Source organism: Mustela lutreola, chromosome 13 (genome assembly GCF_030435805.1).
Source record: "Mustela lutreola isolate mMusLut2 chromosome 13, mMusLut2.pri, whole genome shotgun sequence".
In the NCBI taxonomy this organism is placed as follows: Eukaryota; Metazoa; Chordata; class Mammalia; order Carnivora; family Mustelidae; genus Mustela; species Mustela lutreola.
The window spans coordinates 28,596,129-28,615,514 of NC_081302.1; the positions used below are offsets into that span (position 1 = coordinate 28,596,129).

Genomic DNA, 19,386 nt, shown 5'->3' on the forward strand with positions numbered 1-19,386 from the left:
GTAGCAGTAGGTTAGTAGAGTTAAAATTTGGGGGAGTCAAAGTTATACAGATGTTTGACTGTGTGGGAGTTGTCACCCTTAACCTTTGCGTTGTTCCAGGATGAACTGTAATTTTTAAACATGGGCAGGATCATGTTGTTTATATGCTACTGTAAGTGATATGGGTAGCAGACACTCTGCATATCCTCCCATGTGAGTATGTTCTTTAGTTTCCTGTTCTGCCCAGTGGTTCCATAGTATTACATTATGTGAATATACTATATCATTTACTTTAATAGTGTTTTACCTAAGACGTGGGCATTACTTTCTAGAAAAAAAAATTAGCTTATTTTCTTAATGTATTAAATACCTGCACATAGTTGCAAGAAAGAAAACTTGCCAGAAGGCTTTGAAATGAAAAGTTAAAGTCCTCTTCACACTGCTCACCCTAGCACTTTTAATATTAATATGTATTCTTTATACCTTTGAAATGGCTGATTCCAGTTTTGAGTAGCTCTGCCATACTTTACTTAGCCATATTTTTACTTGTGATTTAGTTCATTTCCTAGAGGTTTTTTGGTTTGTTTTTTTACTTTATAAATAACTGCAATGAACATCTTGCCATTTGTAGTTTATTTTTCTCTAACTTTTCCTTCTTTCCTTTTCTTTCCTTCCCTCTCCATCTCTCTCCCTTTCCTTTCCTTCTCTTTTTCGTTTCTCCTCCTCTTCCCACCCCCCTCCTGGTTCCCATTAGAGAGGAATTATTTTCCAGATGTCATCGAATACTGCTGTTGGAGGCCTTTTTAACATTAAAAGATGTGTTGAAAGCTCAGCCAGGTGTGCTTTTGGTGGTGATTGTTTAATAAATCCGGTAGTTCAGATTAACTTATTTTTTGAAGTCATGTACTGTGTTGTGGCAAGTACTATATCTAGTGTTCTTGTCTCAGAGAGCCATTTAAAAAGTGACAGAGGGAGAGATAGTGTGTCAGTATAAATTCTGGTCTGTTTTTGACTTTATAACTTTCTACATCCTGCTGTTTTGACACTCCCTGCTGCTTTGCCCACATTCTCCAATTATTAATTTTCCATTGCTTACTGGCAATTTAAAAGTTACTGTGAAAAGGCATTTCTACAAATTTAAGACTTATACAAATCTTAAAAAGTTACCAAAAGTAAAAGATACTTGATTACAATTTCTACATAAAAGCATTAAAATATGCTGTTTAGCAGATCATTTGTTGCTCTTTGTAATACAGTTTTGTTTTGTTTTTTTTTAAATTTTTTATAAACATATATTTTTATCCCCAGGGGTACAGGTCTGAATCACCAGGTTTACACACTTCACAGCACTCACCTAAGCACATACCCTCCCCAATGTCCATAACCCCACCTGTAACACAGTTCTTTTAATTGAATAAATTTGCTGAGTAAAATTGTATAATTTTTAAAGTGTAGTGTGTCTCTTTAATACATTTATGTATCTTAATATGACTGTCGATGTAGTGATATTTATTATATAATTATAGTACAGTATTATTGTCTGTGTCTATAATACTGTGGATTAGGTCTCTGTGGCCTATTTATTACTCATTACAAGTTGTGACCTTAAATACCATCATGCCTGGTATGACCCACCCCTGCCTCTCAGACCTGCTCACTCATTGTAGCCACCATTTTACTCTTTTTCACAGGTATAACTTTTTTTAGATTTCACATGTAAGTGATTCATACAGTACTTCTATTTCTCTGTCTGATTTATCTTGCTTAGCATAATGCACTGAAGGTCCATCTTTTTTTTTTTTTTTCCACAAAAGTAAAGATATCTTCCTTTCTTGTGGCTGAATAATATCTGTTGTATTTATGTACCACATCTTTTTTATTCATTTATATATTGATGGGCATTTGGGTTGTTTTTAGATCTTGGCTGTTGTGAATAATGCTGTGATAAAAATAGAAATTCATATATCTCATCAAAATCTTATTCTCATTTCTGTTGGGTACATACCCAAAAGAGGAATTGTTGGACTGAATGCTCTTTTAAAAATTTTTTGAGACCTCTGTGTTATTTTTTTATAGTGGCTGGGCCACTTTTTTTTTCCCCACCAATAGTGTATAAGGGTTCTCTTTTCACTACCTCTTCACCAGCATCTGTTGTTTCTTGTCTTCTTGATGGTAGCTATTCTAACAGGTGTGAGACAGTTTCTCCTTGTTTTGATTTGCATTTCCCAGATGATTCATGAAGCATCTTCTCTTGTGTGTTGACCATTTTGATGTTCTTTGGGGAGGTGGCTATTTAGTTCTAATTTTTTAATTGGAATGTTTGTTTTTGAGTTGATGGAGTTTTTATATCCTTTGGATATTAACCCTTCCAGTTTATGGTTTACAAAAATCTCCCTTTCTTCAGGTTATCTTTCATTTTGTTGAGGATTTTGTTTGCTCTACAGAAGCCTGTAGTTGGATGTAGTCCCACTTGTTTATACTTTTACTGCTTTTGCTTTTGGTGTCCACTTCAAAAACTCATTGCCAATACATTTGTCAAGGAGTTTACCACCAATTGTCTTTAAGACCTTTGTTTCAGGTCTTAAATTTAAGTATTTTAATCTATTTTGAGTTAATTTTTGTATATGGTGTAAGCTTTTGATCTAGTTTTATTTTTTTGCATACAGCTTTCCAAATTTCTCAGCATTTATTGAAGAGACTATTGACTTTCCTTTCCCCAATGTAAATTCTTGGCTTCTTTGTTATAAATTAATCGACCATGTTTGCATGGGTTTATTTTTGGGCTCTGTTCTCTTGATCTGTGTGTCTGTTTTTATCCCAATACCACACTTAAAATTACTATACTTTGTAATATAGTTTGAAATCAGAAAGTATGGTGCCCCTAGCTTTGTTCTTCTTTTATTGCTTTGACTATTCAGGGTCTTTTGTGCTTCCATGAAAGTTTTAGAATTGTTTGTTCTATTTATCTGAAAAATACTATTGGAATTTTGGTCAGGATTTCACTGAATCTTTAGATTGTTTTGAGCAGTGATGGACAATTTCACAGTATTAATTCCTCTGCTCCATGAACATGGATTCTCTTCCCATTTGTTTCTTTGATTTCTTTCACAGTCTTGTAGTTTTTGTTGTACAAATCTTTCACTTGTTAAATTTATTCCTAGGCATTTTATTATTTTGGGTGCTATTGTAAAAGGGATATTTTCTTCATTTTTCAGTGTTTCATCATTCGTATAAAGAAATGCAATTGACTTCTGTATTTTGATTTTGTATTCTGCAACTTTACTGAAGTCATTGATTAGTTCAAAAGCTTTTTGGTTGAGTCTTTTCTTTTTTCTTTTTTTCTTTTTATTAAATCATGTCATTGGGAAATAGTTTTATTTTTTACTTTCCAATTTAGATGCCACTTATTCTTTTGCCTAGCCTAATTGCTCTAGTAAGGACTTACGGTTCTGTATTGAATAGGAGAAGTGAGAGTGGGCATCATTGCCTTATTCCTAATCTTAGAAGAAAAGCTTTCAGTTTTTCTCCACTGGATATAATGTGAGCTGTGAGTTTGTCCTATATGATAGCCTTTATTGTGTTGAGGTATGGTTCTTTTCTGCTCTGTTAAGGTCTTTTATTATGAAGGGATGTTGTATACTGTCAGATGTTTTTTCTGCATCTGTTGAGATGATTGTGTGATTTTTATCTTTTATTTTATTAAAGTGGTGTCTTCTTACATTTGTTGATTTGCATACGTTGAACCATTTTTCCATCCCAGGGATAAATTCCATTTGTTTTGCCATATAATCCCTTTAATATGTTCCTGAATTTGGTTTGCAGATACTTTGTTGGGGATATTTGCATATGTATTCATTAGGGATATTGTTGTGTAGTTTTTTTGTGGTGTTCTTATCTAATTTTGGTGTCAGGGTAATGCTAGCCTCATAAAAGGGGTCAGGAAGTGTTCCCTCCTCGTTATTTTGGAAAAGTATGAGTATTATTTTGGAAGAGTTAATTCTTCTTTAAATACATCAGAGACTTCTCCAGTAAAGCCATCCAGTCCTGGCATTTTCTTGTGTTGGGAGTTTTTGATTACTGATTGAACCTCTTCACTAATTATTGGTCTGGTTTAGATTTTCTATTTCTTCCTGATTCATTCTTGGTAGGCTGTGTGTTTTAGGGATGTATACATTTTGTCTAGTTTATATAATTTGTTGGCATATAATTATTCATAGTACTTTAAGATTTTATGCATTTCTGTAATATCTATTGTGTTGTAATGCCTTTTTTTTATTTTTTTTTAAGGTTTTATTTATTTATTCATGAGAGATGGGGTGGGCAAAGGCAGAGGGAGAAGCAGGATCCCTGCAGAGCAGGGAACCCATTGTGGAACTTGATCCCAGGACCCTGAGATCATGACCAGAGCCAAAGGCAGTTTTTTAACAGACTGAGCCACCCAGGCACCTTTTTTTCATTTCTTACTTTATTATTATTATTATATTTTTGAGCATTCACTTCTTTTCCTCTTAGTCTAGCTAAAGATTTATCAGTTTTGTTTATCTTTTTAAAGAAGCAGCTCTTAGTTTTGTTAATCCTTTCTGATGTTTATCTGGTCTTTATTTCATGTATTTCTACTGTAGTCATTATTAACTTTGGGCTTAATTTATTCTTTTGAGTTGTAAAGTTAAGTTGTTTATATGAGATATTCTAATTTTTTAATATATACATTTACTGCTATAAATTTTCCTCTCAGAATTGCTTTTGCTGCATCCCACAGTATTTGATTTGTTATTACTATTATTTTTAAAGATTTATTTATTTATTTATTTGACAGAGAGAGAGAGAGAGAGAGATATCACAAGTAGGCAGAGGCAGGCAGAGAGAGAGAGGAAGGGAAGCAGGCTCCCTGCTGAGCAGAAAGCCTGACTTGGGACTCGATCCTAGGACCCCGAGATCATGACCTGAGCCGAAGGCAGAGGTGTTAACCCACTGAGCCACCTGTCATTTCACTTTTGAGCCTGTGTATGTCCTTAGAGTGGAAATGAGTCTCTTGTAGTTTGATTTTGTTTTTTTATCCATCCAGCCAGTCTGTGTTTTGATTAGTGAGTTAATGTTCATTTATGTTTAGGATGATTATTGATATTTAAGGATTTACTACAGCTGTTTCATCTTTTTTTCTTCTGGTTATTTTGTTCTTTTCATTGTTTTTCCTTTTGTTTCTGTCTGTAAGTTGGTTTTCCGTTGTGATTTGCTCAGTCTTCCATTTTTTTTTTTTTAGTTTCATGTCTCTGCTGTAGGTTTTCGCTTTGTGGTTACCTTGAGGTTACATAAAAAATCTAGACAAGCAGCCATTTTCTGCTAATAAAAATTTATCTTCATTTTCTTATAAAGATTCCATTTTTTTAATCTTCCCTTTTGTATTTTTGATATCATAAATTGTATCTTTTTATATTGTGATTTCATTATCAAGTTGTAGCTATATTTTTAATATGCACTTGTTTTAAAATTTTTATTTCCTTATGTTAAGTAGACTCCATGCCTAATGTGAGGCTGAAACTTACAACCCTGAGACTAGAGTTGCATGCTTCACCACCTGAGCCAGTCAGGTGACCCTTTAATATGCTTTTTACTTACTTATTTATTTATTTATTTATTTAAATTTTTATTTATTTGACAGAGATCACTAGTATGCAGAGAGGCAGGCAGAGAGAGGGGGAAGCAGGCTCCCCGTCAAGTAGAGAGCCCGATGCGGGGCTTGATCCCGGGACCCTGGGATCATGACCTGAGCCGAAGGCAGAGGCTTTAAAAACCACGGAGCCAGGGGCGCCTGGGTGGCTCAGAGGGTTAAGCTTCTGCCTTCGGCTCTGGTCATGATCTCAGGGTCCTGGGATCGAGTCCCGCATCAGGCTCTCTGCTCAGCAGGGAGCCTGCTTCCTCCTCTCTCTCTCTCTGCCTGCCTCTCTACCTTGTGATCTCTCTCTGTCAAATAAATAAAATCTTAAAAACAAAAACAAAAACAAAAAAAAACAAAAAAACCACTGAGCCACCCAGGCACCCCTAATATGCTTTTTTAAACCTTTATGCCATAGGGAGGAGTTTAATACACTGTTCTGAAAAAGAGTTACAGTATTCTCATTCTGGATATTCTATTTATTACCTTAATTAGACTTTTCTGTCCTTTGGTCTTTCCATTTCAGCTTGAAGAGCTCTTTTTAGCCTTTTTTTTTTTTTTTTTTTTTTAAGATTTATTTATTTATTTTAGAAAGAGAGAGAAAGGGAGCAAGTGGGCATGGGAGAGAAAGTCTTAAGCAGACTCCATGCTGAGCATGGAGCCCAATGCAGGGCTTGATCTCAGGACCCTGAGTTTACCACCTGAGTGGAAACCAAGTCTTGGACGTTTAGCCAGCTCTGCCACCCAGGCACCGCTTGACATTTCTTATGAGCATGTCTAATGATAGTGAACTCCGTCAACTTCTATTTGTCTGGGAAGACCTTTATGTCTCCGTTGTCTCTCAAAAATAAAAAACAACCAGCCAAGAGTATTCCACTGGCAGAGTTATTTTTGAGATACAAAGGAGACGTAGAGGTTTTCCCAGTTTCAGTGTTTTGAATATGTCATTCCATTCTCTCTTGACCTATAGAGTGTCTGCTGAGAAGTCAGCTGATAGCTTATGGGGGTACCTTTGTAGGTTACTGGCTTTTTTTCCTGGGCTGCTTTAAAATTCTTTATCGTCGACTTTTGACAGTTTTCATATAATGTGTCTTGGAGAAGATCTTTTGTGTTGGTGTAATAAGGTGTTCTGTTAGCTTTGTGGATTTGTGTATCCAATTATTTCCCTAGGTTTAGGAAGTTATCAACTATCATTTAAATATGTTCTGTGCTCCCTTCTCCCACTCTTTTTTTGAGATACCCATTATTATTGTGGGGCTTGAACTGATGACCCTGAGATCAACAATGGTATGCTTTACTGACTGAGCCAGCCAACACCTGGGGTGGTTTTTTTTTGTTTGTATGTTTTTGGTTTTTGGTTTTTTAAAAACTTTTTAAAGATCTTACTTCTTTCTCCTCTTCCACCTGAATCATTTCCGTATTTCTGTTCTTGAATGTGTTAATTCTCTCTTCCGTAGGATCTGCTGTATTTCTAGTACATTCTAATTCATTCTTCATATATTGAGTTTTTCACCCCAGAATTTTTTTTTTTTTAGTTTTAATCTCTCCTGCAAAATACTCCTTCTGTTTGTTAATTTTATCCCTGAGATCACTGAATTGTTTTTCTGAGTTTTTTCTGGTTACTCATTAAATTTCTTCATAATGGCTGTTCTATATTCCAAGTTAGATCACAATATTTCGTGTCTTTGGGTTCAGTTACTGGAAAATTGTCATTTTTTATTGTGATGCCATATTACTGTGTTTTTTCATGGTGTTTGATGGAAGTGCTTCAATTTCTCCATTTAAAGTAGTAAACACCTTTCTTATTTAGGTAAGGTTTTGTTTATTTTGATTCTTAACAATTCAACAGATTTGTAATTAGGAGCCTTCATCTTGTTTCCCAGAAGGTGGCGCTGTAGTACAAGCCTTTGGTTTCTCTTACCGGAGCTGACTTTTCATGGTTAAGGTTGTTGAGCAGGTTCATTTAAAAGAAAAAAAAAAAAAGGACCAAAGGGTGGCTGCAGAGCTTGGGGAGGACTTCAGGCTTTGGGATGTTAGTGGTCTGCGGGGGATCCTCAAGTTGTTGGGGGGAAGATAACCAGAGGTCCTGGGTGGTCCTCTTGTCCCCCAGGGCTTATAGCAAAAGACCCTTTCCTTCTGTTCTCTTTGCCTACTTCCTTTTCCTTCCCCTCTTCCCAGTCACTGTGGTCTCTGCGGAGAGAGCAACTGGTTTTTGCAGCTTCAGCATGCGCGGTCGGGCAGACCGCTGTTGTGCCTTTACCCACCACCTCCTCTGCTGGAAAGGTTGTGCTGGCTTCCTGCAGGACCAGCCACCACCTTCTCTGCTGTTGCTACAGCCTCTGTGGTCAAGTCCACTCACTTTCAGGTGTGCAGATGGATAGATCTCTCCGGTGTTTGTGTGTCCTCTGCAGAGGTGCTACCCCCCACTCCCACTTCAGTTGTGGATATCTAGTTAGTTGTAAATCATAGAGGAGAGAAAAAGGTAATGACCCATGCTGTCATGATGCTGATGTCTATAATATAGTTCTAAATGTATTAAGTACTTCAAGACCTTTTGGGGGCATTTTATAAGAAATTGCCAATGTAACTGTATTTGTATGTTTATATTTTCTTTAATGATATCTCTAGTATTTACTTTACATTTTATAAAGTTTAATTCTTTATAATAGTGAATGAGATAGGTCCCATTTTGAAAACTATTGATAGACTTGCAGTGATCTTCAGTCTCTGAAGTTTTTCATGTACTCTCTCAAGTTGGATTCTGTTAAACTTTGAAGCTTCTCATGACATTAAGTAGCCAAAATTGGAAGAACAGTTCTGTGAGGAATTATGGCTGTTCATTTGGGTTAGGAAGAGGCTTTGTTGGCTTCAGAGTAAGATGAGATTTTATGGCCATGCAGAAGTGTTTGGACATTTTGGGGACCAGGTTGTGGTATACTGGGAAAGATATGTTAAATCTGGGCTGTAACTAACAGATTTTTTTTCTTTTTTTAAAGAATGATGAGTGTATGGAGGTTTGATTAGGTTAAGCACTTTTGCAGGCAGAGAAGATTAGTTAGCTGTTCTTTCTTGTAGCTTTAAGAGTGAGTTGTGAAATGCCTGAATTTGGACTTTGGCAAGAGGTTAAGAAGAAATGGCAATGTTCTTGGGACTTGGGTATTGATAGAGATGAGAAGGAAAGGCAATGAGGAAAGACCTGTCAGTATGCTAGAGACATTTTATTGACTTTATATGTGCGACAGGTCTTTGAACTTGGTGGTACACCTTAAGTATGTCATAATTGGTTTTGACCTAAAGTGAGAGCTGTTTTTTGTGAGTTTAGTTGATACTCTTGATTTAGTGTGCTCTTAAATAGTGTGACAGTTAGTCGATACTTCTCAGAACTTTGTAGTTGGGTCTGGGGAAAAGGTAGACATAGTTACCTTTCCTGTAGGGGAAACAGACAAGCATAGCATACCACAATAACAATTTAGTAGGACACACATGTGTACAGATCTTAAGGTCTGGCAGTTAAGGAAAAATCTGTAAAATGTTTCTACTTAGTTGAATTTTGTTTTTATCTCTTCCAAAGGGTTAAAATTTACTCATGAGTGTTCAGAAAGGGGGATTCTGTGGCTCCTGAAAAATAGGTAGGCGGAAATTCTTTTAATTTTCAGGTTATATACCGAATTATTTTAAAGTTCAGTTAGCTAGGTTTTTCCCAAACTTCTTGTTTTAGTGCTATTTCTTTTGGATAATTCTGCCTCTTCTTGGTCACAAAAAGAAAATATTTCCTGGCTTTCTTTCTGTTCTAGTAACTGGATGAACTACCTCAGCTCTGGTTTGTAAGTAGGTAGAATGTGATTATGAGTAAGTGAAGCGGTGGCCTTTGGACGCCAGAGTCCTTTCCCTGAGAACTCAAGTCTTCGATGAATTGGAATATGAAACATGGACTAAATGTGGAGTTTTGTTGTGGACTGCCATATCAGCATTTCACCTCCAGTCCCACTTTTCTTTTAAGAGAGAGTTCTGTGACATGATGCCATAACCGTACCTGTCTGTGCTCAGTTTGCCGTTTGGGCTACTGTTCTTTTTAGTGAACAGCATAGAGTTTTCCAATCTGAGTTAGTTGGTCTTATCTTTGAGAAGATGAAATTGACTTTGTCTTTGAATCACATACTTAACAGATACTTTCTTTTTATTTTTTTTTAAAGATTTTATTTATTTATTGGACAGAGAGATAGGAGAGAGGGAACACAAGCAGGGGGAGTGGGAGAGGGAGAAGCAGGCTTCCTGTAGAGCAGGGAGCCCAGTGCGGAGCTCCGCCCCAGATCCCTGGCATCATGACCTGAGCTGAAGGCAGACGCTTAACTAACTGAGCAACCCAGGGCGCCCTTAACAGATCCTTTAAAATGAGTTTTAAAACAGTGGTTCTCAAGTGTGATGGGAGGACTCCTGAGCTTTCCTGAGACCTTTCATAAGGTCTGTGAAGTCCTCCCATTTCCAACTATTTATCTGTATGATGTCAGATTTTTTTTTTTAAGATTTTATTTATTTATTTGACAGACAGAGATCACAAGTAGTCAGAGAGGCAGGCAGAGAGAGAGGAGGAAGCAGGCTCCCTGCTGAGCAGAGAGCCCGATGCAGGGCTTGATCCCAGGACCCTGAGATCATGATCTGAGCCAAAGGCAGAGACTTCAACCCACTGAGCCACCCAGGCGCCCTGAGAGGTCAGATTTTTTTTTTTTTTTTTTTTTTTATGTATTTCAGCCAAAATATCATATCCCAACAGATTGAATATAAAAAAAGATATTAGAATTGTTTTTTTAAGCCAGACATTTAATGGTATTTGCAAAATTGTGGAACATTGTTTTCTCACCAAATTTTTATTCTCTTGTGGAAGTATTTTTTCATTTAAAAAAAGTAGGGTATTTAGTTTCAGGGCAGGTTGTTAGTCAAGGAACTCTGCCTATCCCTGCCCTGCGTAGGGATTTAGCCCCAACTGGGGAGGATGAGTCATTTTCAAGGAGCAGTGTGATGCAGGAGGAGAGAAAGACAGTTCCCTTTCCTTGGATTCACTAGCTGTCAGAATGATGTAAACCTGGAACTGCTCAGGGCCATCTTTGTTGCCATGTGGAGGGGCCTGCTTAAAATAAAATGAATTCAAGGGAAAGCAGAATGGAAAGATGGTCCTGGTGATTATTATTGGAACCTCTGGATCCAGCTATGCCTTTAAGTTAATTCAAAAATTAATTTACTAAATTCCTGCTTTTGATTACCACCCACCCCAACCCAAAGGGCTACTTATGTTAAATTGTAGGTTTGTTATTTAATTTGTTTGAGTTGTTATTTTAAACTATAAATAACTTAAATTTTTTCAGTTTTCCTAATACGATAAATATTGATAGATGTAGTCCTTTTAAATGAAAGCTCTTTAGAGTTCTCTGTAGTTTTTAACATGTAAATCGATCTCGAGACCAAAATGTTTGAGGACTACTGATCTCAGGAAAAGAAGACATTGCTGCTATTTCTTGGGACTAAGAGAGGGAATGAAAGACCTGACTGAATAGTTTTCAGTGTTGTAATTACATGTATTGTGGTAAGTGTTTGCAGTGATAAGAAGTGATTTATATGATGCTCATGGATGGATCATGTTAAGATATGCTTATTTTGTATTCCTGACTTTATTTTGTAGAACGAAGTGGGTGTGATAATTCTTAATGATTAACCTTTGCTGTAGCTAATTACTACATGCAAATAATCTATTGTTGCTTCCTTATTTGAATTGAATGTAACTTTATAGTAAACTATGGCAATTGAATTTTTCAGTGTATGTATTATATTTGTTGTAATGGGATTTGGATTTTTAAAAGAATAATCCCAAGTACAGAATAATAGAACTATGACTTTGATGCAGATTAGATATTTTTCTTGAATATAAAGTGAAAATTTGGTAGGAACAGATGTGGGTGTATATCCGTGTTCTAAAGTTACTGAGTTAACATATTCAAATTTAATTTTTAATTTCCACTGCCACCTCCAGCTACACCTTCTCAAGATTACCAAAAATGGAAGCTTGGGTTAAATTCCTTAAGTTATCTTCCACAGAATTTCTAAAGCCTCCAAGAAACTTGAGCAAAACAAAACAAACTTCTTTTTGAAAGAATGTACTGGAAGGCTGGCTTTTTTGTTTTCTTTGTCATTACTAGTTTGAAAGTCCTAAATTAAAATTAAAAGCTAATATGAAGAGTGTGTTAGGAAGATTAATTATAATCTTTATACCTAGGAGTGATTTGATTCATGTCAGTGCTTTTGGGAAGTTTTATTTTTATTATAACATTTGATTTTCTGCATTGGTTTGGCTTCTCCAACATTCTTAGTGTATGTACATCCCTCCTCAGATACTTTAGGAAAAGAATGACCTTCCTAGATGGTTACCCCTGCTAATGTGTTTCATTATTATTACTATATCCTTAACACAAATTCAGAGATTGCTTAAATTTTACTTTTTTTTGCCTTTAAAAGCATTGATTTGAATGATTTCATAGTGATCTGGACATTTAATTTGTTAAAGCTCATTGAGCATTTGATTTTAAATCTTTAGAGGTAAGAGATTAGAAATCCAGCTGTTCATGAAGGCTCTCTCTCCTCTATCCCACTGGATCCTGTGCTTCATGTATAAGTAGGCATCCACTTCAGACCTTTGCTTTTGGGCTCCTTTGGCCTGGGCTGTTCTTTTTCCAGCTAGCCCAGAGCTTGCTTGTACCATTTTGATCTCTGTTTAAATTCTGATCCCTGTTTAAATGTTACTTCAAGGTTCTTCCCTGATGATCTTATATATATACATTCATTCTTTCTCCTCTTAACTATTCTTTCCTCCTTCCTTCCCTTCATTCCTTTTACTCTGTATTTTAACTTCCTGCTTTACATTATTTTTCCCCAGTGCACTTGCACATGACAATATGTTGTATGTATCTATGTACATATTTTGTTTCCTCCACTGGAGTTTCAGCAGCCATAGTGTAAATTCTGTGAGGACAGGAACTTAAATTATTTTTGAAGTTGAATTTTTAGGATTTTGAACAGTGCCTTACATAGTAGGTGCTTGTTAAGTATTTTTGAAAGATGAATGTGATATTTGGAAGATAACCAACTATTTTATTCTCAGTACTTACCTTTAAGAAGATGAAAAAGAAAGGGTCCTTGATAAAAGTGAGCTATTGATCTAGTGGGATAGATTTGTATATATTTTCTCTGTCTTATTATTCTTTCTTAGGTATTGTGTTAGGCACAGAGGCTACATGTGTGTGTAAGAAGTTCTGTTTTTGGATTTTGGTATAAACACTTATATAGTACATATTTTATCTGTAGTGCCAGGTCACTTAAAATTTTTTATTGCTAATACTTACAAATTAATTGAAAAGAATACTATATTGTCTTATATTTCATATATTTGCAAAATATTCCACAAACAAAATTAAACCTAAGGGTTATACTCTTTCAGGTTTGTGAGGGATTTACTATTCAATCCAGTGCTTATCTGCCAGGGGCCGTTCAGCCTATGCTTGAAATCATTCTAATGATGGAAAATGCACTTTGTTTCAGGCAGTTTATTCTGCCTTTGGGAGGCCTCTGATTATTAAAAAAAGTTCATTTCTATTTTAAGCCAAAATCTGTTGCTTCTACTTAGTGGCTCTAATTATATCCCATGGAGGATGTATTGAATAAGTGTAATCTTTCTTATGATAGCCCTTCAATTATTTGAAAATCTACCAAGTTCTCTCTGACATTTCAATTTTCCAGGCTAAGAATCCCTAGTAAGCTCTCTGATAATGATATCCATTTACCATTCTGGTCATTTTCCGGGAATCCGTTTGGGTTTGCTCATGTATTTGTAAAAGTGAAGTGAAAGCTGTGGCTCTCTTTAAGGCTTGGGGAGCTGCACTGCTTCCTCTTCAGTGCTGTGTTCTTTTAAAATTAACATATAATGTATTATTTGCCCCAGGGGTACAGGTCTGTGAATCATCAGTCTTACACAGTGCAGAGTACTCACCATAGCACATGCCCTCCCCAGTGTCCTTCACCCCATCCCTCTCCTCCACCCCAGCAGCCGACAGGTGTTGTTGTCCAGGATGTGGGGAAAGGGGAATCCCCCTCTTACATTGTTGGTGGGAATGCAAGCTGGTGCAGCCACTTCGGAAAACAGTATGGAGGTTCCTTAAAAAGTTGAAAATAGAGCTACCCTACGACCCAGCAATCACATTACTGGGTATTTACCCTAAAGATAAAAATGTAGGGATCCAAAGGGACATGTGCACCTGAATGTTTATAGCAGCATAACAGCAGTGCCCACAATAGCCAAACTATGGAAAGAACCTAGATTTCCATCAACAGATGAATGGATAAAGAAGATGTGGTGTGTGTGTGTGTGTGTGTATTATGTAGCCACCAAAAACCCTGAAATCTTGACATGTGCAACGAAGTGGATGGGACTAGAGGGTATTTTGCTGAGCGAAATAAGTCACTCAGAGAAAAGCAGTTATCATATGATCTCTCAAAATGAGGAGTTGGAGAGGAAGGGCGGGCTTCTTGAGGGGAAGGGAGGGAAAAATGAAACAAGATGGGATTGGGATGGGAGACAAACCATAGTACTGTTACCTTTTTTAAATTGCATCTTTATGATTTAAGTTTCCCCCCAACCATGTCACTCTTTATCTCATTTGACATACTAAAATACTTAGTTGCTCCTTCTCCAACCCACCTTTCACAAGTGCTGTTGGCAAGTCGTGTCTCACGCCTGCCTTATTCTGTAGTTTGTTTTGTGTTTTGCCCACCCAACCTTCTCAACCCCCCAACACACACAAGACACAAGAGTAATTGGAGTTGGAGCACTCTGTGGTTGGTTTGATTCCTTTTTAGCAGATTATGTACTTGCTGGATTGAGAAGTCCTTATGGAATATAGAATCAGTGGGAATTCAGCCTGTTTGCTAAGATAGGGATGAAACCTGTCACTCAGTGCTCTTTGTACCTAAACATTTTCAAAATCTGTCCCTTCTCTCTGATCTGAAAGATTTCAGTTCCACTTTTCTTTCACTGTTTCTAGAATGCTAGTAACATAGTATAGGGTGGAGTCTAGCTCTGACAAGATCTGTTCATTGAAACTGCAAACTTATCATCAACAATGGCAACTGGTGCCATCATTAGTCTCGCTTGCCGTGGAGACTTTTTTTTTAAAATAACCTCTTAGTATCTTAATGTAATTTTCTTTTGATTAGGTAATTTAAACATTTTTACTGCATTAATTTTGCATAGCATGTTGTTGGGTGTTCAGATGAAGTAGCATTGGCACTTTTAATTAAAACATGGAAAAGAGAACATGTATTTTGCCCTTTCTCCTTGATTTATAATGTGGCATATTATTAAACCTCTGTAGTTCACATACATGGAAAAGAGAACATGTATTTTGCCCTTTCTCCTTGATTTGTAATGTGGCATATTATTAAACCTCTGTAGTTCACATAGTCTTTTACTTAGCTGCAATTTACATGTACGTATCTCTTTTTAAAAAAATCCTGAATAGGAAATGACTATAGGATTTAAGAAAAATTGCCTCTCAAATGTAAATCTACCTATTTTGGCATAAAATGTGAAATTATAAACCTTGTTTCTACTATATAATTTGTAATTTAACAAATTTTAAGAAGTAATTTGCCCTTTCAGACTGTTTCAGGGATTTAGAATTTTTGTGTATAGTAGCTGATTTGCTGTAGTTGTGATTTTATTGGTTTTTTATTCAGTTAGTAGCTTCCTATAAAAGATGTTGAGCAGTGATTGTTCAGGAATGATTTTGTCTTACTGTTTTATAAAACTGTGGTCTATAAACCATAATAATTATAGAAATCACAAAAGTCTTTTAATACATTTTTAAAAAAGATTTTATTTATTAGAGAGTTCAAACAGCGGGGAGCGGCAGAGGGAGAGCGAGAAGCAGACTCTCTGCTGAGCAGGGAACCAACATGGGGCTCAGTCCCAGGACCCTGCAGTCATGACATGAGTTGAAGGTGGACACGTAACTGACTGAGCCACCAGGCGTGCCTGTGTGTTTAACTGCTAAAATTTTATTTGGCTCAACCTGTCCTATTTAGAAAAATAATGGAGTGGCAATGGAATAGATTTGGTATTTAGTTAAGAGAAATGTAAAGTCACAGTTAAGTCACTAGAAAAGTCATTTTTAAGTGGATTTCACCACAACAGTAAGACCAATGTTGAGTTAAACTATAGCATTTGGACTCAATGTGGAGACTGTAAATTTGTTCATTAACAGCAGTTGCAGTAAAACAGTATAAGACAGTGGTAGTATTATGTTTCACATTGATTTTTCAATTAATTGAATATATTTAGCTTGTTGCCTAGTTAAGTGTTTAGTTGACTGTGCTTATTCAGTTTTTACCTAACATGAATAGGCATTGTTTCATTATTTCTTGAGTAGTATTACTGAATTGGTAGGTATGAGTATATATCTGTAAATACATCATGAGGTGTATTTACAGATGTCCCATTTCTTTGGGCTTATTTCATCACCGATGTAAGTATTTCTATACTCATTGTGATAAAACATAAAAAGTCTTTTTTTTTTTTTTTTTAAAGATTTTATTTATTTACTTGAGAGAGAGACAGTGAGAGAGAGCATGAACGAGGAGAAGGTCAGAGAGAGAAGCAGACTCCCCATGGAGCTGGGAGTTCGATGCGGGACTCGATCCTGGGACTCCAGGATCATGACCTGAGCCAAAGGCAGTCGTCCAACCAACTGAGCCACCCAGGCGTCCCAAAACATAAAAAGTCTTAAATCATTTTGTCTATTTTTTTAAAATGTTTGTTAAGTATATTGAAAAAAGAATTTCAAAGAAAAAGTCCTTAAAAATCTTTCATGTACCATTAAAATGGAATTTTTTCTTGCTTCTTGTTTAAGTAATAGCCTGTTTCAAGTCGTTGTAAATAAATGTAAATAGATCTATGAGAAAAGTATGATTACTGACAAATTACCCTTCAACTTAATTCATGAACACAGCAGACATTCACCACCTCATGATACTTACCATCCCTGCGTCAGGAATTTGGAAGCAGGTGAGCTAAATATTTCTGGCTCTGAATCATGAGATTGTGGTTAAGCTGTAGATCAGGTCTGCGGTCTTCTCAAGGTTCTACGGTGACTGTAGAATTCACTTCCAAGCTCATTCACATTTGGCTACTGGAAAGAGACCTCAGTGCTTTGTTGACTAGAGTCCTCATTTCATTGCCACATTGCTCTCCATAAGGCTCTTAACTGTCCTTGGAACATAGCAGCTGTTTTCTCTAGAAGTGATTGCAGAGTGAGAGCAAGGATGATGCCACAATACTTTGTAGTCCTAGTCTCTGAAGGTAGACACCCTCACTTCTGTTGTTCAGTTTGTTTAGAAGCAAGTCCTTAAATCGAGCCTACTCTCAAAGGGTGGGGAATCAGGCTCTGCCTTCAAAGGGAGGAGTGAAGAATTGGCAGATGTACTTAATGACCACAGTAATGTAAATTAGGAAGTCTTAGAACATATGATAAATGCTATATTAGTTCCTTAATAGAGTAGTTGTCAGTTCTTCTGCTGTATTAGACTCATCTGTGTAGCCGTTATAAAACAACAAAGCAAAACACAAATGGTTTGAATATCTGTTGATTTCACTTGCAGTCAGGTTTTTCTATAGGTGTTTTACTGTGCAACCAAAGCTCTTCATTATCTTTTAAAAGATGTACTGTTTGATTCAGTGACATACGTTACTTCTGTTCTTTTGTAGAACTGTTACAGAATAGAGCTGAATACAGTATGTATAGTTCATGGCACAGACTAAGTGTTCGGTAGATATTAGTGTTTGGCTATTGCTGCTATTTTATTCTTACTTAACCTAACTTATAAAGTGATCATTAATTAAATGGGTAACAATTGTAGCTTCATCGAAAAACAATTATTTGGCTTTTTGTCAGGATGGGCGTGGCTCAGGCATCAAAAACTTGATTGCCTCACTCTTTTCCTCCTTCAGTTAGTCCCCACTGTCTCCCCCCATCACCCCCCAAAAAAACCCAGTAATGTTTGTTTGTACTTCCATATGTTTATTATTCAAACATAAGCCAGTCCAAATACATAGTTTTTTCTCTTTCCCCCCACACAAATGGTAACATGATGACCAGTTTTCTCTACCTTGCTTTTTAAACATAACAAATTGATAAGGAGAATTTCTGTGACAGGAACACGTCCTCATTCTTTTTTGTGTCTTTTTGCTGTATTCATTCTTTAGTGTAGATTAGTATAATTTCTTTTTCCAGTCCTCTGTAAATGGACATTTTGCACATTTCTTATTTTGCAATGAATGTGCCAATGAATGACTTGTGCATGTGTCACTTTGTATATGTAAGTATGTCTGTAAAGTAACTTCAGAGAAGTAGAATTGCTAGGTCATTTGCACTTGGGATTGTATGCTACCATTCCTTAGGGGCTACCAGTCTCCTCACAGCAGCCACAGTGTTTGAAAACTGCTTGTATCCCCATAGTCTTACCTCCAGAATATATTTTCATACCTTTATATTTGCCAGCTTTATAACTGAAAAATTGTATTTCAGTATAGCTTAAGTTTTAATTTTTCTTATGGATGAGGGTGTATTTTTACTCATTTAGACTTCTTTTTCTGTTTAGAGTCTATGTATATTATTTGTTTTCTTTCTCTTATGGCTTTGATCTTACTGATAGAAACTACATATTAGGAGAATTCACCTTTTGGAATGGGAAGCTTTTATTTGTCTTTTGACTCTTTCATTCCAAAGTTTTTGCCTTTTGTGTGTGTGTGTGTGTGTATGTGTGTGTAATCAAATTATTCTTATAGATTTCTGTCATTACTCAGAAAATCTTCATTACTCCAAAGTTATAAAATAACTTTGTTTTTTTCCCTAATACTTTAGTGGTTTCATGTTTTTCAGTTTTAGATTTATTATGCTGTATGGAATCAGTTATGGAACCAACTTAGTTATTAAATAGATAACTATCAACTTTTCTCAATATCATTTATTGTGTAATTCATCCCTTGTTCGTTGACTTGGATGCCACCTTTATAAAATCAAAATTCATACATTTATTTATTTGGGTCTGTTTCTAAACCTGTAGTATGTTTTCAGGTTTTCTCTAGTGCCCTCTCTGTCTGGGTTTTCTAGCTAGTACTTGGGGTGGAGGTAAGGCAAGGGCGCTTTTTGTATTTTTATTCTTTCCATGCTAATAGTTTTTGATGGTACTGTGTTACAACTTCTCTTTTAGTAATAATAAAGCCTACTGAGTTTAATACATATATTAGTACAAATGTGGAAGGATACAGAGTAGTGGCTATGTATGTAATATAAAATATATTACTATAAGGGAGAACTTAACATTTCTTTATTGCCTTCCATGGGTAGCTGCTTTTTACATGTATTAATCCACTTAACTATTTATCATATCAACTAAGTCTGTAACTGGAATTTTTAGAATGTGCAATTGTTTATGGCTAAATTTCCATCAATATTGCTTTTTTTTCTTCAGTTGTGATGCAGATCCATCAGCCCTAGCGAAATATGTTCTCGCTTTGGTAAAGAAAGACAAAAGTGAGAAAGAGTTAAAGGCATTATGTATTGATCAACTGGATGTATTTCTTCAAAAAGGTAACATCTTTAGTTTAAAAATACTAGTTTATTTTAATAAATCTTTTAAAGCAAGATTTATCATAA

General features: G+C 36.0%; 1 protein-coding gene across 18 annotated transcripts in view; it reads left to right on the forward strand.

The window, feature by feature from the left end:
- Positions 1-19,386, forward strand: part of RBM26 (RNA binding motif protein 26) — an 86,590-nt gene that overhangs the window by 10,823 nt on the left and 56,381 nt on the right. For all 18 annotated transcript variants that reach the window (XM_059144850.1, XM_059144851.1, XM_059144852.1 and 15 more), the window contains exon 2: positions 19,202-19,320. In XM_059144850.1, coding sequence (XP_059000833.1) covers positions 19,202-19,320 — 119 coding nt within the window. The remainder of the gene's footprint in view (positions 1-19,201; positions 19,321-19,386) is intronic.